General features: G+C 35.5%; 2 protein-coding genes across 5 annotated transcripts in view; one reads left to right on the plus strand and one right to left on the minus strand.

Moving 5' to 3' along the window:
- nbeab (neurobeachin b) overlaps positions 1-23213 on the plus strand; it is a 257230-nt gene extending 234017 nt beyond the window's left edge. The window contains exons 47-56 of the mRNA XM_059534202.1: positions 1795-1965; positions 11227-11316; positions 13219-13396; positions 14220-14291; positions 14707-14862; positions 15181-15351; positions 20476-20577; positions 20651-20847; positions 21456-21607; positions 21714-23213. Coding sequence (XP_059390185.1) covers positions 1795-1965; positions 11227-11316; positions 13219-13396; positions 14220-14291; positions 14707-14862; positions 15181-15351; positions 20476-20577; positions 20651-20847; positions 21456-21607; positions 21714-21804 — 1380 coding nt within the window. The 3' untranslated portion in view covers positions 21805-23213. The remainder of the gene's footprint in view (positions 1-1794; positions 1966-11226; positions 11317-13218; positions 13397-14219; positions 14292-14706; positions 14863-15180; positions 15352-20475; positions 20578-20650; positions 20848-21455; positions 21608-21713) is intronic.
- A 2460-nt stretch (positions 23214-25673) lies between these two features.
- The window catches only part of dclk1b (doublecortin-like kinase 1b), a 26516-nt gene continuing 24628 nt past the window's right edge, over positions 25674-27561 (minus strand). For 3 of the 4 annotated variants that reach the window (XM_059534205.1, XM_059534204.1, XM_059534207.1), the window contains one exon: positions 25674-26755. In XM_059534205.1, the coding sequence (XP_059390188.1) occupies positions 26549-26755 (207 nt within the window). In that variant the 3' untranslated portion in view covers positions 25674-26548. Of the gene's footprint in view, positions 26756-27044; positions 27119-27561 lie in introns of all 4 variants that reach the window. The other variant, XM_059534206.1, reaches the window with a different exon arrangement.

A 27561-nucleotide genomic window follows, 5' to 3' on the forward strand; every position in this document is an offset into this window, starting at 1 on the left:
ATATTTGCAGGACAGTAAAATATCTTCCTTTTTGAGCCACTGCAGGAAGAAATGTGATATTTGGGTCTCTTTAATCCGTATACTGAACATGCAGAAATAGCACCCCAAATATCCACTTTCAGTAAATATTAATTTCATTTTATGGTAGTTTTTTTTTACTAGTAGTTGCAATGACTAGTAGTAATTGGTTTGTTGCAATGACTAGAAGTATTTTAGGTTAGTTGAATAGCAAATCAATTTTTAAACAGACTACGGCTCGATTTTGTCTTTAGATCTTGTCCTTTATTTTTACTCTCTCTCTGCTGCTCTTTCTCTCCTTCTCATTTAATCCCCTCTTTCTCTCCATGTCTTTGTGATCTCTTCCCCTCATGCCATTTCTTCCTCTCTTTCTTTCACTTAGTGTTCCCATCTTTGCATGTGTCACTTTCGATTGTAATGACATGCCCTGTGGGGAACTCAGCCCCTGCGCTCCCCGGCTTGCTCTGTTGGTAATAGCTTTTATTTCTGATGTGAGATTGAGTGTGTAAATTCCAACAGCAGTGCCCTGGTTGTGGTAGTGTGGTAGTGTGAGAGGGGAAAAATGTTTATTTGTGTGCCATTCTGTGTTATTTGTTCATTCTTTATTTTTACCCCTTTCTTACCCCCACCCCTTTGTTATCTCAGTATGACAGTTTTTTATATGTATAATACAGCACTTCTTTGCATCTGTAAGGATTAACAGCAGTATCCAGGCCTGTATTGGAATATTATTGTTTTCAAGAAACTTTAGAGGAATAAAACACTGTGGTGTGTTTGTGTGTGTGTAATACAGTATATATATATACAATGGTCAAAACAATGGTTAACTAAAACTAAACTGAAACCATAAGAATAAAATAATATTTCATTACTTTAAATAAAATGAAAGCATAATATATAAATAATATACAAAAATATATACCAAATAGTATAAACTTTCTATATAAAAATAAACATAAAATAAACATAAAAATAAAAATTAACTATAAAATATAAACTTATTACTATTAACTATTAAATATTAAATAACTATATAAAATGTAGAACAACTATGTGGACATATTAAAAAAAAAATAATAATAAAAATGACAAAAAACAACAAAATGAATATAATATACACATTTTTTTTATTCATTAAGAAATGAATAATTTTATTCAGCAAGGACACTTTAAATTGGATGTTTATGTAACAAACGATATATTTTTCAAATAAATGCTGTTCTTTTGAACTTTCTCTTCATCAAAGAATCCTGAAAACTAATTGTTACTTTTTCCATGAACATATTATTCAGTAAAATTGTTTTAAACATTGTTAATAACAAGAAACATTGATTTAAATTCGAATAATACTTCACAGTATTACTGTTTTACTTTATTTTTTTAACAAATAAATGCAGCCTTGGTGAGCATAAGAAACTCTTTTCAGAAACATTAGAAAAAATACAGACAACCAACTTTTGATCAGTACTTTATTGTTATTGTATATTTATTTTATCTAACAGCAATCAGTGTCCAAATATTTTTAGGGTCTCTGTGCTGTATATTGTTGGATTGTGTCTATCATATTTTATTGAATGAAAAATGTTTAAAGTTATTTATTTACCTTTCGGACTCTTATGACTATCTCAAGCTATTGCATTCTTTTAAATCGAGAAGCATCGGCCCGAGTGTATGTATATCTGTGCATGTGTGTTCGCATCTGTACGCCTGTGTGTGTCTGTGTCCATGTTGTATATCTGTACCTTTCACCTCTAATTGCCCTGCTCTCTTTGACAGGCCCTAGAAAGCGAGTTTGTGTCGTGTCAGCTGCACCAGTGGATTGACCTTATTTTTGGTTACAAGCAACGTGGGCCCGAGGCGGCACGCACCCTCAATGTCTTTCACTACCTGACCTACGAGGGCTCCGTCAACCTCGACAGCCTCGCCAGTGATCCCTCGTTGCGCGAGGTAGGTCACCGTTGCGGCGTTGCTTTTACAACAGCAACAAACTTTCAGTATTGGTGGCTAACATCTTTTTCGTGTTTGTAATTGGACTGTGTCATTAGAGGGTAAAATGCTTTAAAATGTCACCACTAGAGGGACTACTGTCTAGAGCAGGGGTGTCAAACTCAATTCCTGGAGGGGCGGAGCCCTGGAGACTTTAGATTGAACTACTTAAATACACCTGTTCCAACTGATCAAGTCCTTCAGGCTTATTTGAAAACCACATGATATGTGTGTTGGAGCAGGGTTGGAACAAAACTCTGCAGGGCTCCGGCCCTCCAGCAATTTAGTTTGACACCCCTGGTCTAGAGTATTGCTAACATTATATAGCTAAATAGTGTGGGGTGTTTTTAAAATTGAAATGTTTGCAGTTAACTTCTCTTTTAAGGTGCAACAGGTTAGAGCTGAAGATCTTTGCCCGAACCCGACGGGACCCGATGGGACCCGACGGGTTCGGGCTTAATTTATATCATCTTATGCGGGCTCGGGCTTGCGCTCTGGTTTGCGAGGTAAACAAGCGGTCATGTGATGTTTCGATTAGTGCGAGAAAGATGCGAAAATGAATGCTGAGTAGGTGTAATGGAGGCTTGCCTCTGGTGATTACGTTTTGGTCACCATCAGTGAGCGCAAGAATGCACTGAAGACATCTACAGTGGATTCAATCATTTTCCTCCACAAAAACATGTAGGCTTAGCCTAATCTCTGTGAGTAAAAGTTTTTCAAATGATAACTAAATATTCATTGAGTCTTAAATGCATAATGTGGACAGAGTATTTACGCTAATGTTGGCATTATTCTTTTATTAAATATCATCTGCTAGTGCAAAGCAAATCCGGCGGAGCCATTATCTTAATTTCGTTATTGCCAAATACCCATCTTAATTTAATTTGTTAAAAATGACACGTTTTTATTGGTGCGTTGGTCTATTTATAGGTTAAATTAGCCTATGTCTAGAATGCTGAGATATTACGATGTCACAGAGGACTTATTTTATTTCTTTATTCCAACTTCCAAGTGGTCTAGTCTACATTAGTCATGTATAAATTATGTTAAAACATGTATAAATGACTCATTCTTGACGAAAGGCAAAAGAGCTGTGTGTGTGTGCACATTTGAATAATGTCGGGCTGTAAACGGGTGCGGGCTTTAGAAAAGCTGCCAATCAAAATGTATGTACTTGTCGGGCTCGGGCCGAAACCTGTCGGGCTCGGGTCCTGTCGGGCCTAACTTTTAAGGCCCAATTACAGCTCTACAACAGGTTTAAAAACTATGGCGTAAGATTCGCAATATCAGCATTGGTTAACCGCCTTTCAAGCATGAATGAACCCAGTTTCAGTTGAATATCTGACTGTCAGTATGTGTCATTCAGATCTTGCCATGCAAATATTCTCTGGGAAAGAGAAACTCAAACTGATTACTCATGTGCTTTGGATCCTCAGCTCTGAAAAGTAGTAACCGTAAAACTTTAGGTACAAATAAATACTTTACTTAAAGGTACATTTGATAATGTTTGTGCCAATAAAGGCATCAGACAGTTTTGCAATGAAAATGTCAATGTAAATGTATAATGTAAATGGTTTTAGCCCAAGCAAATTCACCGCCACATGCCAAAACGTTAAGACTTTAAAATATAAATCTTTTGCTTATTATTATTATTATTATTATTATTCAGTTTGTTTTATCATCCACTGTGAAAAAATTAGCAAATCTGATCCTATAGATCAGTCGTCACCAACATTTTAAAGCCCAGGATCCCTGACCTCTGCCTTTATGAAAGACAAGATCTACATATTGAAGAATCGATAGGAAAAGGCATCTCAACAAAAATATCTGTAGGCATGTGAAATTAAAGGCAATCACTGCATCTTAATCATGATCCGAACAAAGATGCTAAACACATGTTGCACGAGCAGTTGTTTTTTAATTGAATTTTACTGTATACTTTCAGGATTTAAAGCAAAAACAGAATGGTCCTTTTTTTTTGGCTGCATAAAATATTAGCATGAAACAAAAACAGCAGGTCTGGATGAGATGCAAATTCACTCTCTGTCAGCAGGTGGCTCTTATGAACCAGCCGCAATATAGCGTTTTCTTGGTTACCATTATTGCAATCAAACCTTTTCTCAAGACAGTTCCTTTCAGTGATACATTAATATATTTTGAGCATCATGAACAGTGAGCTTGTTCTCTGCCTGCTACAGTATCTTCTCCTCGTTACACTCGTCTTCAGCATCTCTTACCTCTTTTACACATCCTGTGTATCGTATTTTTCTGTATCACTGTCCCAATAGCTCCCGAAAATAGCAGAAAAATAAGTACCAAAAATACAGTACAAAGAATGGAGCATTTTTGTACTTTATTTTACTGTTATTTTTGGGACCTATTGGGACAATGATAAAGATCGCGATCGATGGGTTGGCAACCACTAATGTAGAGAAATAGTAGTACTCATACCCACAATAAACTACATGAAATATCATTAATCTCAATAGTATAAATGGGGCACAAACGAGCATTATTTTAGTATTACTTGTGCACAGTAAAAAAAAATTCTAAGTTGTAAATAAAACAGATATTATTGGAGTATATTTTACAAGAAAATACTATTTCAGTTTTTCTATTTCATAATGGCATGTTTCATTTAATGTTACTCCCAACTGTTTGTGAAATTTACTGGCAATTTCTGGGTAAAAAAATTTCTACACCTTTTTTTGTATGCAATTATAATATATAAATATTTTGGATCAGTTATTTTTTGCAGATTTAATTTAAAATTTTTGTAATTATTATGTGCTGTTGTCATTTGTATTATTATTATTATTATTTCAAATATTTTTATTTTGGTTGTAGTTTTATTAATTTTAGAACTTTAACGTAACTTTGTTTTAGTTAGCTGCCAACGCAACAACTTTACGTTTTTCTTATAATATTTATATTTTATTATAGATTTATTTCAATTACTTAAAACAATGTTTAAGTTTAGTTTTAATGATTCAGTAGACTAATTTAACAACACTATTTGACATAAAATAGCATTATTTATTTATATTCAGGTTACCTACTAAAATTTAATTCATCAAGCAATTACAATGTAAATCAGTGTTATTGATTTTCCACACAATACTCTTTATTGACTGGAGGAAGTTTTCAAATGACTTAATTGTGTTTGTGGATATGACTCCAATTCAACAGCAGCAGCTGGTAGGCAGTGTGTTTGTAGCTGTATGTACCCCATTCCTCCCTCCCTCCCTCCCTCCCTCCCTCCCTCCCTCCCTCCCTCCTCCTTTTCTCACTCCTATTCCCTCTATCTCTCCCGCTCCATGTGATACCCACCATCTGCTGTCTGCAAAACAAGTCATTTATATACTGTCACTTCCAGGACTGCCTTTATTTGTCAAGTGACCACTATGCAAATCACTCACGGAACAGGGGGGCTAATTATCAAACAATATGGAGAAAGCTCTGCTTTCATCATTCGGCTCTACATTCCAGACAATAGCAATTATGTTTCTTTCATGTGGCTGAGTTCTTCCAGCACTCTGAGAGCAATGGTAGCTGACAGCAAGGTTTGTGAGCCTAGAAAGAATCAGAAAACCGGCTTTTATTTGTCAGTTCTGGAGTTTGAGAAGCCTTTATGTTCCATTTAATATATTAATGAAGTCTATATCGCTTTTTATGGCAACTGGCATTCAGACACAGATGTTGAGGAGAGCTGACCTCAACTTGTCTTGTTAAATGCACGAAGGGAGTTTTTGCTCTATTTGTCCACCTAGTTAACCAATGCCCCTTTAGCTCAAAACATTACCGTAATAACCTCACAGATGATATATACTGACCTCGAGTAAGCTAAATTCCCTTTCGTTTCTAAGGTCTCTCTGTCTCAACCGGAGAGGGAGGACAGACAGCTCATGGTATCTCGCTCAGAAATGTGACCGTCACCTTCAGGCTATTGATTCATTCTGCACTGACAGGTGCATCCACAGCTCTGACATTAAGCACTGCAATTACGGCCTTAAAATGTCAAACTCTGGAGTTAAGGGTCATAACTCGTTCCAGAGTCCAATCAAAATGGCAACAGTCGATGATGGAGTCACAGGACTCTATTGGCAGGGTTATGTCACAGGAAATACAGCATTTACGGATGAAGAACATGCCAGCAATTTTTTATACACATTTTTATTGCATGCAACCATAATACACAGTCTGAGAGCAAAGCTTGTGAATTATCCATCGCTAATGAGCATTTAAATTATGCATTCACAAATGAGTAGAGCATGTCAGTGTAAGAAAATATAAGAGTATAGTGCATTTGTTCTTTTTGTTTCCTGTGTTTAAAGTAACTGATTTAAACTCCCCTTTTTCCAAGTTTGAATTATTAAACTGATGTTATTATTATTATATTTTAGTACTTTTTGGAGTCTACTTTGATATGTATTATTTTAGTTTTTGGAGTCTATATTGTTGTTGTTATCGCATTATTTATTATATTTGATCACTTTATTGGAGTTGTTGTGTTGATATTTATTTTAATATAATAATAATTATTTTTTATTATTATTATAAAAGTCTACATTGACTTTTATTTTTTGCTTGGAATGCCAAATTATTAATTCAGATGTCTGAAATGTTTTAAGAGAATGACTTCAAGTCAGTGTGTCAAATATGGTGTGAATATTTTTGTGGTGAAATGACATTTTAGCCTCACCAGCCTTGGTGTCAATGTGTCTTAATGCACTCTATTCCACACAGACCTACATTAACATATAAAAGGCCTACCTTTTAGATTTAGATATGCTTTTTTTTTTATCTTTTTTTTTTTTCTACATCCCATCACTAAACTCACACCCATAAAGTCATATGGTTCTCTAAGAGCCTGAGAAGAACATCAGAGCTTTGACATATACATCCTGACCTAAAGATTTGATTGACATGCCACAGGTTATGATGGATGTTTTATGTCCATCGCAGCGTGATGGCTTATAGCTCTGGTGGAAACGATCAGCGTACAGCTCATGCAAGAGGTGTTTCTTATCAGCCGTAAAGAGCAGGGGCTTAAAGTGGATTAGAGTAATGAACTGCCAGTTAAGAGTTACAGATTTCTGTTTGTGATAAGTGTGTTTTCCTCCAGAGCTCAGATGAGCAACCAGTTGACACTGTGGGTCTGTTGACAACACTGAGATGTCATAATCTGTCAGAATTGGATGTATAACAAGGTACAGTTGCTAAAAATGCAAGAGGTTTTATTTTTTCTGGACATTACATTCTGGATGATGCAGTGCTGATCTTAATGTTAGTAAGGGTCAGTAAGAGTAAACAAAATTATACTTCCATTAATTTTAACAGTACTTCAATATCTCAGTTGCATCAAATATATCATGGTTTCCATAAAAATATTAATCAGCACAACTAGATTCAACATTTATAGCAATAAGAAATTATTTTTGAGCACCATATCAACATACTAGAATGATTTCTGAAGGATCATGTGGTACTGAAGACTGGAGTAATGATGCTGAAAATTCAGATTCACCATTACAGGAATAAATTGCATTTCAAAATATACTGATATAGAAAACAGATATTTTGAATTGAAATAATATTTCACAATATTACTGCTTTAACTGTATCTTTGGTTAAATAAATGCAGCCTTGAAAATCATAAGAGACCTCCTTCCAAAATATTAATAAATCGAACTGAGCCCAAACTTTTGAACGGTAGTGTATCGCATATAAATATAAGAGTATAACAAAACAAAATAAAATAACAAAAACTATATTATTTTCATATTTCTGGACTTTTAGAAGGAATTTTTCTCTAATTTTTTCTTCACTGTTGGAAGGTATATATATATATATATATATATAGTTTTTGATATGGACCATTTATTTTCATATTTCTGGACTTTTAGAAGGAATTTTTCTCTCATTTTTTCTTCCCTGTTGGAAGGCAGAAATATAGTGATACTTTCCACATGGCTGCCTGTTTCTCTCAGATCTTCAGATCAGATTACATTATTTGAGCAGACATTGTGACCCCTGTTCCTGAGTCGAACCTAAAATAACTATAATGTGAGCGCATTATTATTTGACAGACAGCATCGTAAAGCATCACAGACTGACATTTAATTGTTACAAAATGTGATGGTGCTGAGTTGTGAGCGCTCTGCTTGTTGAATTTTGCACTGCAGGGTCAGGCTAAGATGATATCATTTAAGTTTGATGATCTGATCTTATTTTAAGTACTTTAGCGAGAAATAATCTCCTCCGTTCCTCTTATTTCAGTTGCACAATTGATTTTAATTCTGAAATTTTGCTGCTTCCAAAGTTCTAAGAAGTCAACGTGAAACATAATTTGCACACCATTTTAATTCTGTAAGTGAAATATATATATATATATATATATATATATATATATATATATATATATTAGTATGGTACTTTTCTTACTCCATGGCAGATATTTTTTCTTGTTTTTACTCACTTAATTTTGATACATTTTTCAGACAAGACATCTAATATCTTAAGTATTTTTGCATTCATAAGTTTATCTTGATTAAAGCATGTTTAGATATTTTTACTGGAAAGCATGACACAGTAGTAAAAAAAAATAATTTCTGTGTAGGTCATGTGACACGTTTAACATGCATATCTGGACGGTGTAGTGACATGGATGAAGCAGATGTTTGATCTGACACAAGAGTCCAGGCTTCAGAGCGCTGAAGGAGAGCTGTTCCGTTAGACTGTGGGAAGGAAAGATTGATGGGGTCAGAGTCTCAGAACAGTCGAGGGGAGCTTGTAGGTGTCTGTCAATGCTACTGTGCACAGTGGCACACACGTAAACTCTCCACATCTCCTGGGCTCCACACACATCCACAAACAAATGCAAACATACGGCCTATCAATAACCAACTTATGATGACATGCATCTGTCAGCGTTACATAACGTGAGGGATGTTTGTGGAGTGAAGGATGAAAATGGTTTCAGTCCTTTTATCAAGGATTTTTGAGTTCATGGCTCATACATGTATCACACAAGAAAGAACCAAAAAGAAAACTAAATCCTTAATTTGTAATTGTAACATTAGGTCAAGAGCAATTTAAACAGTGAATAGGCAAAAAACCTTGGTTTTAGATGGATTAAATCATGTTATGATGCAGCACTTCAAATTCCCAAAGTACACTACTGTTAAAAAGTTTTGTGTTGCTAAGAGTTTTTAGAAGAAGTGTCTTATACTCACCAAAACTGCATTTATTTGATCAAAGTACAGTAATATTGTGAACTATTTTTACAATTTGAAATGACTGTTTTCCTTTAAATATATGTTAAAAAGTAATTTATTTCTGAGATGCAAAGCTGAATTTTCAGCATCATTACTCCAGTCTTCAGTGTCATATACGTCAGAAATATTTCTAATATGCTGATTTGGTGATTTCTTATTATTATTAATGTTGAAAACAGTTGTGCTTCCTGTTTCCCCATAAACCAAGAGGCTTAAAAACATACTAAATGGTGTTTTATGAAAGAAAAAAAAATTGCCAGTAGTTTTCTGTGAGGGGAAGGTTTAGGTGTAGGGCAATAGAAAATACAGTTTGTACTGTACAGTATAAAGACTTTTATGCCTATGGAGCATATTATGCCTGTATGCAGGAATTAGTGTGTGTGTGAGACCCTGGACCCTGGTGATAAGGGTCAATTTTTTGTATAATTTATACATCATCTGAAAGCTGAATAAATAGGATTTCCATTGATGTATGGTTTGTTAGGATAAGACAATGTTCGGCTGACATACAATTATTTGAAAATCTGGAATCTGAGGGTGCAAAAAAATCGAAATATTGAGAAAATCGCCTTTAAAGTTGTCCAAATGAAGTTCTTAGCAATGCATATTACTAATCAAAAATGTAGTTTTAATATATTTAAAGTAGGAAATTTACAAAATATCTTGATGGAACATCTTTACTTAATATCCTAATGATTTGTGGCAAAAACATTTTTTATAATTCTGACCCATACAATGTATTTTTGGCTATTGTTACAAATATATCCCAGTGACATAGCATTTTGTGGTCCAGGGTCACACATTTATACATATATATATATATATATATATATATGTATTAGGATTTTTTGATGAATAGAAAGTTCAAATTTAATGCATCCTTGCTGAATAAATGCTGATTGCTGAGTAAGTTAATTTCTTTAACAGAAAACTCTGATTGACAACAAACTTTTGTATTTCATGTCAGTAACCCAATTATAAATGTAACAGTTTCATGTTACAAGTTACTAGAGAAATCTGAGGAATTTAAATGTCAAGTTCTATTTTGTATTTTTTTAAATCAAGAATTAAGATTTGTCAGTAACTAAGAATTAGTGTACCATTTTTCATTTATCACTAAAGTATATGAGTGTGTATAACTTGTATAGTATATAGTATATATATATATATATATAAACTTCTACTCTAGCTTCTGTACAACTTTAGCTTACTCTTGAAACTTGCGGCACTATGAGATTTGCTTCTTCTAAGTTTCTTCTGATGCTCTTCATTTGTAAGTTGCCTTGAATAAAAAATCTGCCGAATGCCTAAATATGAATTACATTATGATTTATGTGTGTGCTTTAAAATCAAAAAAGGATGTAATCTTTCCCATTATGGTATTATCTTTCTTGTGACGTGTTTGTGATCTACCATTAATATTACTACTATTATTAACAGCCCTATTCCTATTGTGAATTAAGTTGCTTTGTGTGTGTGTGTGTGTGTGTGTGCTCTTTCTGCCCTTTGTCTCGGGCACAATAACATATGAGAGGGAGATTTCTGCCGCAGTCCTTGCTGTGTGTCTGTCCAGGTTAACGTCTGCTTGACTGTGGTGGTGGGGGGGGGCGGGCAGTTAACTGAAGCATGTTAATAAGGAAAGGCTTGTCTCTTCCATACTAACACTTGGATGACTCTGCAGGCTTTGAAGGGGGCAGGGTGGGGGTAGTTTGGGGTGGGTTCAAGAACTCACCCACTCATAGTCACTAACCTACATAACCCCCAACACCACCACCCCTCCACGGCGAGGCTGGGCTGGAGGGAGCGTTTGCTTGCATTGTCAAGTGACGCATTGACCCATCACTTTGATGCATATCGATACTGACAGCCCGCTCTCTCTCTCTCTCCTCCCTCTGTCTATCTCTTCCTCTCTTTCCTTTGTATCTTTCTCTCTCTTTTGCTGCAGGCCACTGAGGCTCAGATCCAAAGTGTTGGACAGACGCCATCTCAGTTGCTTATCGAGCCACATCCTCCCCGTAGCTCCGCCATGCACCTGGTAAGAAAACAGTGCGTATGGGTGTGTAATAAAATCACTGTGTGTGTATTTGTTGTGTTTTTTTCTTCTGCCTGGCAGTAGGGAAGTTATTATTTTGAACAAGGGCAGTGATGCCTGACCTTTGGATCGCTCCCCAAAACCCAGCACAAGAGTCTCACGTCCATATGTCCAAAACTTTTGCAGCAGCCATGTTGTAGTTTAGCTCAATCTGCAGTGTGATGAGCATTAAAATAGTAATACTGTTATTGTAACTACATTTCAGATCGATTCATTTAACTGCATTTATTCATTATAAATATTTTTTTTTCCTAGGAAAAATCTACTTAGCCCATGCAATGCAATGTGTTTGTGTGTGCACCGATTTGGGTGGTTTATGAGGACACAGTTGTCAATAATGACATTGGTTTTACAATGTGAGGGTGGTTTATGAGGACACTTCCTGTGTCCCTTTGAAAATCTTAAAATGCACCAAGTTTTCTGTGAGAGGTTTAGGTGTAGGGCGATAGAAAATACAGTTTGTACAGTATAAATGTCTATGGAGAGTTCCGTATACATTTCCATTGATTTCCTCTTCGTAACTGTACTGTAGGCTTTATCCAATTTGTAGTTTGCTCCTCACTTGGACCCACATGCTGAAAAGTCAAGCTCTGGTACTTCCAGGTAGTCACTGGTTCTGTGTACAACAGCCTTCACAGAGCCACACACATGCTCTAACACAAATACATGACACACAGACCTGCCATACTTACAGGAGCTCACAACTCCATCAGGAAGAATACGCTCTGTCGGGGGAACAGTGCTCTCTACTGGCCTTACAAGTCTTCACACCTCAAAAATAATCACTCCCATCTCAATCAAGCATTTGTCATAACAATCACACTGGAGTTTACAAAGTGAATGTTGTAATGCTGTCAATGCAAGTTTTATAATAAGTGCTTGCTTATATTTCGAAGTAATTGTGTGCAGCCTACTGCTATAGGTCTCTTTGTCAATTGAGTTTATGGTTGCCAAAGATGTCGATAATGAAATATTTTGACTATCATGTTCCTCAAATAAGAGTAAAACACAGGTTTTTTAAATAATAGCAGATGTGCAATCACTTTTGATGTCTATTTTAAGTGTTTTTATTTAGACTATACATTTTTTAAAATATATTTTAGTGTATTTTTGGGCTCAGTAAGTTTGGGAAAAGTTGCATTAAATTGATTAAAACTGACAGTTTTACTACAAAAATATAATATTTTAAATAAATACTTTTCATTTGAACTGTCTTATCCATTAAAGAATCCTAAAATGCACAACTCTTTACACACACACACATAATAAAATAAATAAAATAATAATAATAATAATGTTTATTGAGCAGCAAAGGATCTAAAGGATCATGTGACAGTAAAGACTCAAATAATGATGCTGAAAATTACATTTCACTAAAAAATTTTTTGACTGCTTTTGTCATCAAATAAATGCAGCCTTTGTGAGCCAAATAGAAAAAAAAAAAAAAAACCTTACAGACTTTTGAACTGCAGTGTGTGTGTGTGTGTGTGTGTGTGTGTGTGTGTGTGTGTGTATTTATGTATAGATAGATAGATAGATAGATAGATAGATAGATAGATAGATAGATAGATAGATAGATAGATAGATAGATAGATAGATAGATACTGTAGATAGACAGACAGACAAACTTGCTTTGTGAAAAAAATTAAGATCAAATTGCATAACTTTTCCTTTAAAGGCCTCAATCTTCTCCCTGACTCTCATTTACTTTTTCTTTTCAACTGAATTTTATTTACCACTTTTCTCTTCGCTAACAACCTCTCCTTATCTATCTCTCCCTTCCCTCCCCCTTTTCCATCTTTCTCTTCCATTGTTTTCTCTGTTCAACAGTGTTTCCTTCCGCAGAGTCCGCTCATGTTTAAAGATCAGATGCAGCAGGATGTCATCATGGTTCTGAAGTTTCCCTCCAACTCTCCCGTCACTCACGTGGCCGCCAACACGCTGCCACACCTGACCCTCCCCGCCGTCGTCACCATCACCTGCAGCCGGCTCTTCGCTGTCAACCGCTGGCATAACACCGTGGGTGAGTGGGCATCTCTGTGTATACTACATACTATTTAACCAGCTAATAGCTTGAGTTCACCTGCAAACACAAACATGCACACTCCAACAAAAAACAGCTACACTTGGCCTTGTGTGAACAACATTACAAAACTAGCCTTTCCTCTGAACCCCTCTCACCTGCGGGTCAGAGGTCGGGATCAGTGGCCTAAGCTAAATTAGCCTATCACAGCCTTTCCTTTCGCCTCACACCTCCCCAGCTGTCACGGCAACACATAGTGATGTCAGGAGTAAAAGTGGCAACTTCACTCTCACACACTACTAATGGCTGCAGCTGCAGGACCAGCTCTCTCCGGCCATATGTGTTTGTGTCGCTCCCACAGAATAATGAGCCTTTGCTCTGTAGACCTGCCTCCGGGGTGCTATAGCTCTGGCCTGCCTGACACAGGAGAGGGAGAGAAATCAATAAGCACCATGGAGATCTGACTGGTGGGTCTCTTTAAAGACCCCGTGTCATATGGGACGGGGGCAGTAAGTGGACTTGACTGGCAGCAGGGCAGGAGTCTATGTGAAGACTTTTATTTCTAAGTAAAATAATTTTATTTTGGAGTATTGTTGTCTCGTTTTCCAGTACAAATATCTAATCAAGATGCATTTCCTTGAGAAGCAAAATGACTCGTGTTGTTTCCTGCTAAATGTATCAAAATTAAGCAGCTTTATGCTTAAAACAAGGTTGAAAAATGTCAAAAACAAGATCATTAGTAATTTTGCTTCTCAAGTTAATGTATACAACAAGACAAAAAAATAATTATTTATTTTTATTTATTTTTTGTCTGTGTGTGTAGGTCTTCGGGGAGCTCCAGGATATTCACTAGAGCAGGCCCATCACCTCCCCATTGAGATGGACTCACTTATTGGTGGGTTTGAGGTTTTTTGATGTTAAAATTCTTTCTTCTATTCCATTCATAACTAATTGAAGTAATCTGTTTGCACAGCAGGTTTCCATTAAAAGTGTAATACTGTGGCTCTGTGGTGCTTTGAAACTATTGCTCTTGTTTTATATCCCAACTAAATCGACACAGCAACATTGTTTCCACTGATAGCATGAGTTTGTGGTGGGACTAATCATTTATACATTCAAGAGCAGATGTGGAGAGGGTCATATATACAATATTTGTTATACATGCTTTAGTAAAGAAGGTGAATACTAAACTTGCATATTTATAAGGGGGAAAAAACTTTGGAACTGTAGTTTGAATATTGTAATATATTAGTCTTTGATTTTTTTTCCAAGTCGAATGATTTAAAACTCTGTAAGCATGTCTCTTTCAGCTAACAACTCAGGCACAAACAAACGACAAATCACTGACCTGGTTGACCAGAGCATCCAGATCAACACTCAGTGTTTTGTGGTGACGGCTGATAACCGCTACATCCTGGTGTGTGGTTTCTGGGACAAGAGTTTCCGTGTTTACTCTTCAGACACGGGTAAGAGACGCTGGTTGGACATTAAGGGATTTATTCACCCAAAATGTTACATTTTGTCATTATTTACTCACCTTGAATCAAAGTATCCTGGAAGTAGTCCATATGACTTGTCAACTGATTGAACAAAATAATTTTCTTACAAATCCATTTCTCTCTAGAACTCTCTTGAAACATCATTTGACTTCAGAAGACTCTTGTAGTTTGATAAAAAATAAAATTAAATTAAATGAGTGACCAAGATATTAATGTTTATTGGTCTGACCAACATATTTGTATTTTGGAGTGTGAGGGACAAAAGGAATGTATGTTTATTTGCAGGCAAGCTAACTCAGATAGTGTTCGGTCACTGGGACGTGGTCACGTGTCTGGCACGCTCAGAGTCTTACATCGGTGGGGACTGCTACATTGTGTCGGGATCCAGAGATGCCACTCTTTTGCTCTGGTACTGGAGTGGGCGACACCATATCATAGGAGACAACCCTAACAACAGTGAGTAGAAACTTAACTGTGAACACTGTAGTTCACCCAAAAATGAACTTTTACTGAAAATTGACTCACCCTCAGGCCATCCAAGACATACATGAATTTGTTTCTTCATCCGAACAGATTTTGAGAAATGTAACTTTGCATCAATTGTTCAACAATCGATCTTCAGCAATGAATGGGTGCCGTCAGAATAAGAGTCCGAACAGCTAATAAAACATCATAATAATACACAACATGACTTCAATCCAGCATTAACATCTCTTGATGCAAAAAGCTGCTTGTTTGTAATAAAGAAATCCAACATTAGGCTGTTTTAACTTCAAATCGTTACTTCTAGCTAAATTATGAGTCATTTTATTATTGGGTGAACTATTCTTTTAAGCACAATTACATCAATATTAAGCATGCTACATTATACAACCAGGCAAGAATAGACATTGATATTAGATGTTACATTAATAATGGAGAAGATTATAGAAGCTCAAACACTTGGCAACATAATATTATTTTTTAATTTTTATATAAACTTCTGTACTAACAAAAGCTATTATTGCATAACAAATGAATGCATTACAGCTCCTAATTGTTCCAGGATCCCTTGCTACAGAAACCAGTAACATGAGCTGCAAACATGTTAATGAGAAAACAAGTCTGCACGTCTGAGCTTGCTCTTGTGTGCATTTTGCAAAGATATGTGTGCATTTGCACCGTTGGTGTGTATTAGATGTATTGTCCTCGTCATGAGCTGTGGTTTAGGTGAGCATGTTCTCTAATTAACTTCAATGATGCTCAGACAGTTAATTAAGGATTTCAGCTCGACTGCCTCCAATTAGCGAGGTGCAGCCCCGCTCCTGTTTTCAAAGCACAGGAAACAAAACTCCCATGATATTCACACACAACTGCTCACTGTGTGCCCTCACAAAGCAGATTAATTTCTAGAAACTGGAGGGAATTATGAACAACAAACTATTTATATGTCATATGTATATACAACCAGGAATAAACCTAACGTTGTTAACTTTATCAAGCTCATGGTACACCAATCTAGTACAAATGTCATGGTGTAATAATGCAATAGTTTCAGCTGCACTTATTTAGAGTCATTTTTGAGTAATACTAATGAACACTATTTATGTTTAATTATTTCTTGGAACAGCTTTATAATAATAATAATTTTTAATTTAAAAAAGAATTGTCCATGTCCAAAATTCAAATGTGGATGAAAATGTTGAGCCTGGTTCTCTAAGAAATGAACACTGCCCTCTGGTGGTGTATTTCAGAACTATTTTGGGAGCTTTTTTTGGAAAAAAAAAAACTAACTTGGACACTAAATTTAAAATTACTGATATATATATATATATACATTTTCTCTATTTGTATTGTATTTTTTAACAGTTTTGTACTGTTTTAAATCATCTTTAAAATACTGGTTGATATTGTTTCGTATTTATTTCATTATTATTTCATATTTATTTCAACATAGAAACTTATTGTAAATCATTTTTTTTTTATAATTTTTTTTGATCCTATATTTTTATAAGCATGCACTATATAATGGTTTTCGAAGGAAAGATACTTTGACCTGAGGCAAAACTTTCACAGAACACACGTACATACTCCATAAACATAATTCTGGTGTCAGTAAGTGATCTAATGGGCAATGCACTCATTTAATGCAAAAGTATTTTATTTGCCCTCATTATATATTCCAGACTCATACCCAAAATTCTCTGAGGTTGTTAAAATGATATCGGTGTAGCAGTAAAGAAAAACAAACCCTCATTAGTGTGTTTTTGTCAATGATAAGTTCAGCTGTGCTTCATCAAGCTTCCCCATACTGCACTTTTTCATCTGTCTCTCAATGGAGAGTGTCAGGCCAGGAACATCTATGAATATTCAGCAGATATCCCAGGACCGTCCCCTGAGGCACTCCGACATGGTGTAGAAATTGATTTCACAGTTGCACGAGAAAGCCAGAATGTGTCTTAAATGTGCAGTGATTAAAATCCCGTCCGGCTCAATCAAGGCCCCGGTGCTTCACGACCCCAGCAGCCGTTCTCCAATTTACACCTCTTAATTGTGTCGCTGTACCGCTGGGGTTTAGCGCGAGGGTTTAGAAGGGCCCGGGTGCGGACTGATTAAATCTATTGTGATGAAGGTGATCTGGGACCTCCCAAGGGATCCAGTGCTGACACACGTCCCCACACTGATCACTGACAGCTGGGCTTAGCGCTGTCAGACGGGCCCCTGTGGAGAACTCCGTGAACACGGGCCCATATTGATCAAGGCCTGAGTAACCTTTGATTGCTCTCCAACTTTAAAAAAACATCTGGATTTGTAGCGGTCATTCTATTGATTCCTGGCTTCAGTTAATATTGCTCTACATGCAAAGTAAAGGCATGTGTCTTCATTATATGGATGTTAATGAACTTAGTGTTACAAATTGAAAAGACCTCAATTAATGGGATGAACCTTCTCCCTGTACTACATTATTAGCGTTGTTTTATAAATCCCTCTGCCTGTACATGAAAAACACATTATGTTTGATGCAGTACAGATTAAAACATACAATGTGGCCCCTTAAAGTCAGGAATTTATCGTCAGAAAACAACTTAATGTTTTTTTTTAAGTTATTAAAAAAATTATCAGAGATTCAGTGTAATTTAAAGTCATATAGGTCATGCCAGAACTGTAGGATTTTCTTTCAATATTGGTTGCTCTTGAATCAGGACTGAATCAGGACTTTCAGGCTTCATAAAGAACATAAAAGGACCATAAAAGTAGCCCAGACATCATATGAAGTTATTTTATGACTTTTTGTGCAGAACAGATTGAAATTTGAGCTTTATTCACTGAAAATATTGACATTTTGACATCAGCTGACGAATCAGCTCTGACTCACTGACTCACTGATCTGATGTCAACATTTAACAGATCACTGGACATTCACTATGTTCAAAGGTTTAGGGTCAATAAAAAAAGTTTTTTTTTTTATTCAGCAAGGTTGCATTAAATTGGTCAAAAGTGACAGTACAGAAAAAAAACATGTATAATGTTGCAGAATATTTACATTTTATATACAGTAAATGCTTTTCTTTTTCTATTCATCCAAAAATCATAGAAAAAAAGGTATCATGGTTTCCACAAAAATATTAACCAGTGCAACTGTTGCAAAAAATAAATGTTTCTTGAGCAGCAAATCAGCATATTGATGATATAAATGATTGAAGACTGGAGTAATGATGTCAGAACTAATCCTCTAAACCAATGAAATGCACGCACACAATGTTTGATCCATCTGGAAACATAATGTTGATCCCCCCGGCTTATAATAACTGCTTTGCTTCCTCAATGCACAAATCAAGCCCCGTTTTCATTACGCTTGAATTGCTTCTCTAACGTACTGCAGTGTGTTCAAGCACAGTATGCAAGTATCTTCAAGCGTGATGGTAGAGACCCTGGAGGCCGAGCAAGTTTTATGATTCTACCTGTTATTTCTCAAATGAACTGCTTTGGAAATTGCAGCAGTGGACCTTATAATAAGCAAAATATAGACGTGATAGAGGTGGGAATGTATTCCACACTGTTCAAATCACATCTTGGCTGTTGGGTTTGCAAGAGGCAGATTTTAAATGAGTTTTCTACTTTTTCCATAACATGGCCATTCACGGCAGTTCACTGATCCTTCCAGCTGGTGCTGAGGTACCACAAGTGTCTTTTAATGACCTCGTATCACCTCTTCCCTCCCTCTCATCCATCATGTGACAGTGTATGGGGTTCAGAGGCTGTTGGGCCGCTGTCGGTGATCATTTGGAGGGGACGCCTCCTGAAGCAGATGTTCTTGAGGGCTGTTCTCCTGACCTGCTTTATTGTGGTTTCCTCACATTGGTTATATTGTGTTTGTGTAGTATTCTTACTGAATTACCTTCCGTGCAGAATCAGATTAATTGGTTTTTTGCAAGAATCTGCTAAAACAGAACAAGCTGCTTTTATAGGCTGGCAGTTTAATAAATAATTATTTATGGACAGCAGGATCCAAAAGTCAAAGACCATTAGTGAGAGTGTTTAGATTTCTCCCATTTATATTTTAAATGTATTTTCCTTTACTTTTGTTATTGTTTTATTATTGTTGTTGTTATTGTTATTATATTGTATTTTAAAATCCTAAGTCTAACACCACTAGTGTGACTGCTTCTGTTTCTGTTTATTAATCTATTTTTATGAAAGTAATTACAATTTATTATTATTATTATTATTATTATTTTATAATCCTTAATTCTAATGATAATCTTCTATTTTTCTTCTATGTAGTTATTTATAATGCTATGTATTTTTTTCTTTCTATTTCGGTGTTTATTTTATTTCTTTTAATATATTTATAATTTGGTTTATTTGTTATTATTATAATAATAATTATTATAAAAATTTTAGTTATAGATTTCAAAACCCTAAAAGTGAAAATCCTAAAACTCAATGCTGCTTTTTTAAAAATTATTTTATTAATTATTTATAATTTATAATTATTATTACTTTATTATTATTTTACAATCCTAGAATTCTAATGAGAATCTTCTATTTTGCTTCTGTGTATATATTTATAATGCTACATATTGTTCTTTCTAGTTTTGTGCTTATTTTATTTCTGTTAATATATTTATAATCTGATAATCTGGGTTTTTTTTGTTATTATTATTTTTATTAAAGTTTTAGTCATATATTTCAAAATCCTTAAAGTCATTGCTTATATTTTAAATTTTTTTAATTTATTTAATTAATTATTTATATTTTTGTTATCATTATTATTATTGTTGTTGTTGTTATTTTTATTTTTTTAAACTCCACTAGTGAGATTACATGCATTTTTTTGTTGATCTTTTTCATTTTATTTGTTTATGTTTGTGTGTCTGTCTGTGTGTTTAACTTTTTATTTTAATAGTTTTTGTTTGTTTGTTTTTTTATTCTTATCTTTTAAAATCCTGAAATTGTATGTTTATTTGTACTTTTAATTTGACTTTTTAAGCCTGTGATCTTACTGTAGGTCATGCTGTTATGCCACAGTTTGCTGATGTTGTTATATTTCTGTTTCCTGCTGTAATGTGTGTTTATGCTTCCTGTGCTCATTTGCAGGTGATTACCCAGCTCCTCGTGCGGTTCTGACCGGTCATGACTATGAGGTGGTGTGTGTGTCAGTGTGTGCTGAGCTGGGAATTGTGATCAGTGGAGCAAAAGGTAAGTGAGAGGGAGCATTGTGGGATATGAAACGAAGAGGCAGTGTGTGATTCCACACATATCTGTTTGTCAGAGGGGCCATGTCTGGTCCACACCATCACTGGGGATCTTCTGAGGGCCCTGGAGGGCCCTGACAGTTGTGTGCTTCCCCGCCTGATCTCAGTGTCCAGTGAAGGTCACTGCATCATCTACTATGACAGGGGTCAGTTCTGCAACTTCAGCATCAATGGCAAGCTGCTGGCCCAGATGGAGATCAATGACTGCACGCGTGTATGTTCTCATCTCTTTGCTTGGTCACACACATACTGCTCTGTTAGATTAGATTTCTATTGCAATGCCTCAGTTTTCTAAAAAAACTGCAAAACTTTTGAGTAAAAAGATGAATTCTTAAAGTGAATTCTTGTAAATGTTTCACTTTTCAACATACTTTTTTTTACTTATTAATTTAAATTCCTAATGTATTGGTAAAAAAAAATAGTCTTGTAGTTTTATGTAGGTAATTTTTGTTATCTAATAAATTAATATATCTCTATTTATTTTTTATTAATTGTTTTAAATATTAAATTATTTATTTATGTGTTTATATATTATTTAATAATAATAATAATAATAATAATAATAAATAATAATAATAGCATAGTATTTAAATAGCCGGGAAAGCACATATAAATGTCATAATATATTTTGTAATATAATTAAAAAAAAATTATTTAATACATTTCGTAATAACAATAGTAATATTTCATAAATAATGTATTACTTTCTTTTAAAGAAAATTAATTTAATAAAAAATAAAAATCAATTGTGCGTAGGTTTCTAGATCCTAAAGTTGAGAAAACAGTGAATTTCCTGAGCTGTATTTCCTTCTCTTTTGTCAGGCCATCCTCCTGAGCAGTGATGGGCAGAATCTAGTGACTGGAGGAGATAGCGGGGTGGTGGAGGTCTGGCAGGCCTGTGACTTCAAGCAGCTGTATGTCTACCCTGGCTGTGACGCCGGCATCCGAGCCATGGACCTGTCACATGACCAGAGGTCAAACTTTATACTTCAGAAACGTTATACTTACACCACACAGAGACAAACTGTACAAACAAATCCTAAACTGCTTTAAACCTGACTCTGTTTTCAATGTTTCCAGGACTCTGATCACAGGCATGGCATCTGGCAGCATCGTGGCTTTCAACATTGATTTTAATCGCTGGCACTTTGAGCATCAGAACAGGTACTGAGAGCAATCAGCCAATGATGGCCAGCTGCAGCTCGAACGGTAGTGTGCCATTATGAAGGTGATGTAGCAACTAAAGAGATGGAATATGGATCAGGAAATGACACGATGCTAGTTGGAGAAATCACAGCAGTTTAAGTGTGGTAACCTACAATAAGATCCAGCTGCTTGAGCTGCTTATACGGGTCTCAAAAAATCCACAGGAGCTGAAGACAGATGATAATTTCAAAATGAATAGAGAGAGCACAGATGGGGGCCAGTTTTTCATCACAAATGATTTTATCTAATCATCTGAGCCAACAATAGTCTTGTCAACAACAAAAAAAGCCTTTTTACTTGTTGTCCCCTCATATTAACTGTAATCGTGACACTTTGCGTAGAGAAACAATAACAATATTTTTGTGAGGTTTATTTCCTACTGGCTTGCAGCAAATTTCACTTTCCCTAGGTTTTTTTTTTCTTCAGGCACTTGAGAGAAAGAAAAGCTAACTGAACAATAATACGTAAAAGTCCCCCCTCTGATGCAGAGCTCATGAATGTAAATGTTCTACAATATCTTTTAAACTTGTCTGTGAGGCTGCTTTCTGAACTATTTTGCAATTGAATTCTGTTTGTCCTGTTTATGCATTTGACATGATCAAATACTTTTTTGATATGATTACAAAGAGAGCGAGAAAAGAAGAAAAGCTCTTTTGTTTAACGTGACGTCCTCTAATGTTTGTTCACTCGACCTTCACATGTGAGGGTGAATGTTTTGTCTGTTATGGATGTATTTAATTTCTTCTGGGCGAATATTGTAATTCTTGTGCAGTTTTGTCATTTAAAGTCATACATGGCTTTACACATATGAAAAACGGTGAGGTTTTTAGACTGGTATTTGCACCAATAACTGGTTTTTGTTTTCAATATTTTCACATTTGCATACACCAAGCTATGTACATATCAAAAAAAAAGTTTGGTTTTCACATGGTCAAAATATTAAGATGAAGGGTGTGCGATACATATGATTTGTTATATTCCTTTACTGTCTTATATTGTCTACTGGCACCTTTCAGAATTGCACTTGTAAACAGAGAATAACATTGTAAAATCACTGCTGTAAGCAATACATTATGTATGTGCATCTTTGATTCTCTTACATAATGTTAATCAAATCTATAACTCAAGAGTTTATGAATCAAAAAAGCTAAACTATTTTTATTTGTTTTTGTGCAAATATGTGAAATATTCTGCTGTAAGAAGCAAAACATTTATTTTATTATTTTTTTGCCAATACATACATTAAATATGGTGCCATACTTAACATTTTATTTACAAGAATAGATTTAGATTTGATATACTGAGCATAGGTTATTTGTAAAACCTTACGGTCATATTTTAAAATGCCTCAGATTTCAAATGATTTATTTGACGAGAATAAGATAGAGAATAATAGGAGATACTCTCCTATAATAAATATCATTCTAAGTAAACTGAAACTGATCATAAAAAATTTAAAACACAGGTTTCTGCTTGAGGAATCATTTATTCAGGTTTGGCTTGTTGCTGAATGCACCACTGTTCAATGCTACTTGGAAGCAAAGATTCTTCCACCAGTAAGAAAGTCAAGCCTAAATGACATTTGATGGGAAAGACCATTGACAAGCGAAGGATATACATCTATACAAATATACAATATGTAATCAATGCTTGTGCACTGAATTTTGCATATGAGCTAGAATATGTCCTATGTTATAATGAATTGATCTACATCCTATTAAAAAATAGGTTGATCATGGATTGGGTGCTAGTCTAATTTTGACGAGCAAACACAGCAGATACATTTTTAATTAAAAAGCAAATACATGCTCATACTTTAAAGAACTACTCTTTTAGCCTTTGTGCTTTTCACCCTTTTATAATGTCACCTGAAGCCTTTCATGCTGAAGGCTTCAGTAAGCTGTATAACAATGTTAAATATTGAGAAGCACAAACATAACCAAGACCGGCCTTCATTAAATCTAGTTGCTTGTACTGTAGATGGGGTCAGAATGTCTTGATGTTCTAAAATGATTATCACTCACACTCAGATCACGTGCAAGACAAACACACTCAGTCTTTTACAGTAAGTGTGCAACCTCCACAAAACACCACATAAAGGAATGAAAATGAACTGTATAAATAGATACTGTAAGGTATTTGGAGCCTAGACATGGCCAAACAACAGAACCTTAATAGCTAAGTTTTTGTGTATATAATGCAGCTAACTGCTATGCTGGGTCCCATTTTATTTTAGGGAATCTTTAACGTCATCCATCTTTAAGTACTTCTAGCAGAAAAAAAAATGTTTTTTACGATGTACGTGTTATGTTCATGTTCTATTGCAAACTTCTATTGTTTTGCTGCTATTATGAATAAATTGCTCAAGGGTCTCACCTCAGTCTGGTACTGAAGGTGGAAGAGAGTGCTTTACATTCACTCCCCATTCGAGTTACAGAATTGCCATTAGGCCATGGTTGCCCCCAGAATAAAACTCAGAATTGAGATATAATGAGCAATTCTAAAAAAAAGGGGGGCAATTCCAAGCTTATCTCACAATTCTGATTTTGTTTTCCACATTTCCAAGTTTACGTACCTCAATTCTGTTTTTATATCATGATTCTAACTTTCATTTCCTCAGAACTTTGAGAAAAAAGTCAGAAATGTGAGATAAAAAGTCGCAATTACCTTTTTTTTTTACTATTTATTTTCCTTCAAATCCGTATCTATGGTGGAAACGAGCATCATTCTGTTGTGTCATATTTGGCCATCGTGTGACAAAAACAACACCATACATTCAAATGAAAATTTAAAATCTGTCTAAAATATTACATTCCACTTAAAAAAGAAAAGATGTTCAACTGTAGTCCAAATGTACTCTTTAGAATCAGTAGTGGACATTTAGTGGGTATACTTTTAAAACTCTAATCGTACATTCTGTTTGGAAGATTGATGCTTGCTCTGAGAAGGAATTCAAATTCTAGGAAATAGCTGTACGATCTATTTATCTTCATGACAAATAGTAGTTGACAGAACTGAATTTACAGCAGAAGAGATTATTATAGCAGCAGCAGCAAGAACATCATGTCATACATGTTAAATAAGCACCCATCACTTGGATTGCATTAAAGGGTTATTTCACCAAAAAATAAAAAAATACCATAAATTACTCACCCTCAAGGCATTCTAGGTGTATGTGACTTTCTTCTTCCAGATGAATCCAATCGGAGTTATATTAAAAATTGTCTTTGATCTTTCAGTTTGTTTAATGCCACTCAGTGCGTTGCAGTGCATCAGTACAAAGAAGTTAAATAAAAAGCACCCATCCATAATAAAAAGTGTCTCACATGGCTCCGGGGGAAGGCCTCCTGTAGTGAATCAATGTGTTTTTGTAAGAAAAATATCCATATTCAAAACTTAATAATCACTTTAATGTAGCTTGCGCCAACAGTTGATAAGTCTTGTGAAAACCAATGTTTGTTAACAGGAACAAAGGAAGCAAAGTTTCCTTACTTTAGCAAAAGAAAACCAGCCTCCTCTTGGCTTATATCGAAATCCTCCGACATTCTTCCTTACAAATCCTCATTTTGGACTTCTAATCAGTGACCATTGTTTTGTTTTGATCTCTCCCTTGGGGTTCCTCATTCGTCATTTCTATTCCGTGCATCCACCCGGAGCTGCTTCCATGTACAACAGTGAGCGCAAGCAAGATTAAATTGATTATTACATTTTAAATATGGTTATTTGTCTAACCATAATGCATCGATTCGCTACAGGAGGCCTTTGTTCATCCCGCAGAGCCATGTGAGACACTTTTTATTATGTATGGGCACATTTTATTTAACTTCCTTTGGACTGATGCACTGCAACACCCGCTGAGTTGCATTAAACAGCTTGAAAGATCAAAGACAACTTTTAATATAACTTTGACTGGATTCGTCTGAAAAAAGAAAGTCTTATACACCTAGCATGACTTTAGGGTGAGTAATTTATGGGCTAATTTTTGAAAGAACTGACCCTTTAAGTTCAAACAAGCATTTCTACAGCCACATACATCAAAAAGAGCTTCAACTATTCAGGCATTTTACACATTTTAGAAAGAACATTCTAATTTCTTAACAACAGACAGAAAACATGTTTCATAAAGAAAATGCTGAAATATGCAAATATAAGTTATCAGTTTGAAATAAATGTACAAACCTAAAATATTTTAAATATATAAAGTTAATACAAAAGGTAAAAACTCACGTAAAAGATTTTGTCACTAAAAGAAAAGATGTTAAGACATTGCAGGTTTATTATAAGTATTAAACAGACAGTCATGTGTGCGTAACTAGAAACAGAGTGGGAGGTTTGGCTGCATTACTTCATATCAAACACTCGAGGGTGCAAAAGACTAGGATGGTCTACAAACAAAACCTCATATAGCACCAAACATAGCTATGAAGAGAAAACACTTAAAAAATGACAAGAGCTTCTTAATTCAGAATTTCGGATGAAAAACAAAATGTTTAGAGTTAGAGTGAGATTATTTTTACACCTATTCAGGTGTGCTACCCTCACAGAATTAAACAGAGGAAACCAACCCATCCAGTGCTAGTTAATCACATCTGCTCCACCACGTAACAAACATTCAATTTCAACAACTCTCATCTTTTGCTATAGACAAGTCGATTTACTTTTTATTTCTAGATCATTTTCCATTGATTCCTGCCAAGACAGGGGTGTGTTTAAAACGGAGATGTTGGTGAGCGGACCGTGTCGGCCGAGCTGGGGGAAATATCCTCTGACTCGGAGGTGAACTCCGCTGGAGAGAAGCTCAGGCCGGTGGCGGGGCTGGAGGAGACGGTGCTCTGGGTGCTGCGGGAAGCAGCTGCTTTCACATCCTGGTGGCGTCTTCGTCTGAAAATCTGCCTTTCCTTATCAAGAGGGGTGGTCTGAGGAAGACGAGAGCATGGGACAGTGAATGACTGCTCAGGAATGAATGCCACTAAACAATAACACAGAGCACAGAAAGGAAAACATGAAGCACTGACAATCAGTATTTAGCAAAGCACCACCAGAAAGCGAAAGCTATGCAGAATACGAACTGAGAAGCATTAATGGCAAAAAGCAACGCATCACCCCATAACACGAGGCACAGAGTGTGAAAGGAAAGGGACTATGGAGACTGCCAGCACGTTTGCCATGGAAACACTGTCAGTTTGGGCCGCTCTGTGGGCATACCTCATCCAATACATCCCTGGGTGCGGGTAGCAGTCCAAAGACCCTGAACGCTTGATGGTAAACCCCTCGTCCGGCTGAGCAGAGAGAAATGAGTGGAACTCAATACATCAGATTTTTACTTTCACCGTGCAACACAGCACAAGCTTTGAGCCATGAGGTGCTGTTCAATAATACAGTTACATTTAGAGGTACTGTAGCTCTACAAAACAAGAGCGCGAGTAAACCAAGTGCTTGTAATGGGCTATTAGTTCAACATAAACACTCAGTTTGAGAAATAAAAACAACTATGTTTGAAGCTAATGAAACAGTAAACATGCAAAGCGATGTGCAAATAAAGCAAAACTTAAATACGTATATATGGGGGCAGTAAGACACATTCATTAAAATTCACAGTTTCCACAAAAATATTAAGCAGTACAACTGTTTTCAAGATTGATTATAATAAGAAATGTTTCTTGAGCAAATCAGAATTTAAGAATGATTTCTGAAAAATCACGTTACACTGAAGACTGGAGTA

The sequence above is a fragment of the Carassius carassius genome, chromosome 41 (assembly GCF_963082965.1).
Source record: "Carassius carassius chromosome 41, fCarCar2.1, whole genome shotgun sequence".
Taxonomy (NCBI): Eukaryota; Metazoa; Chordata; class Actinopteri; order Cypriniformes; family Cyprinidae; genus Carassius; species Carassius carassius.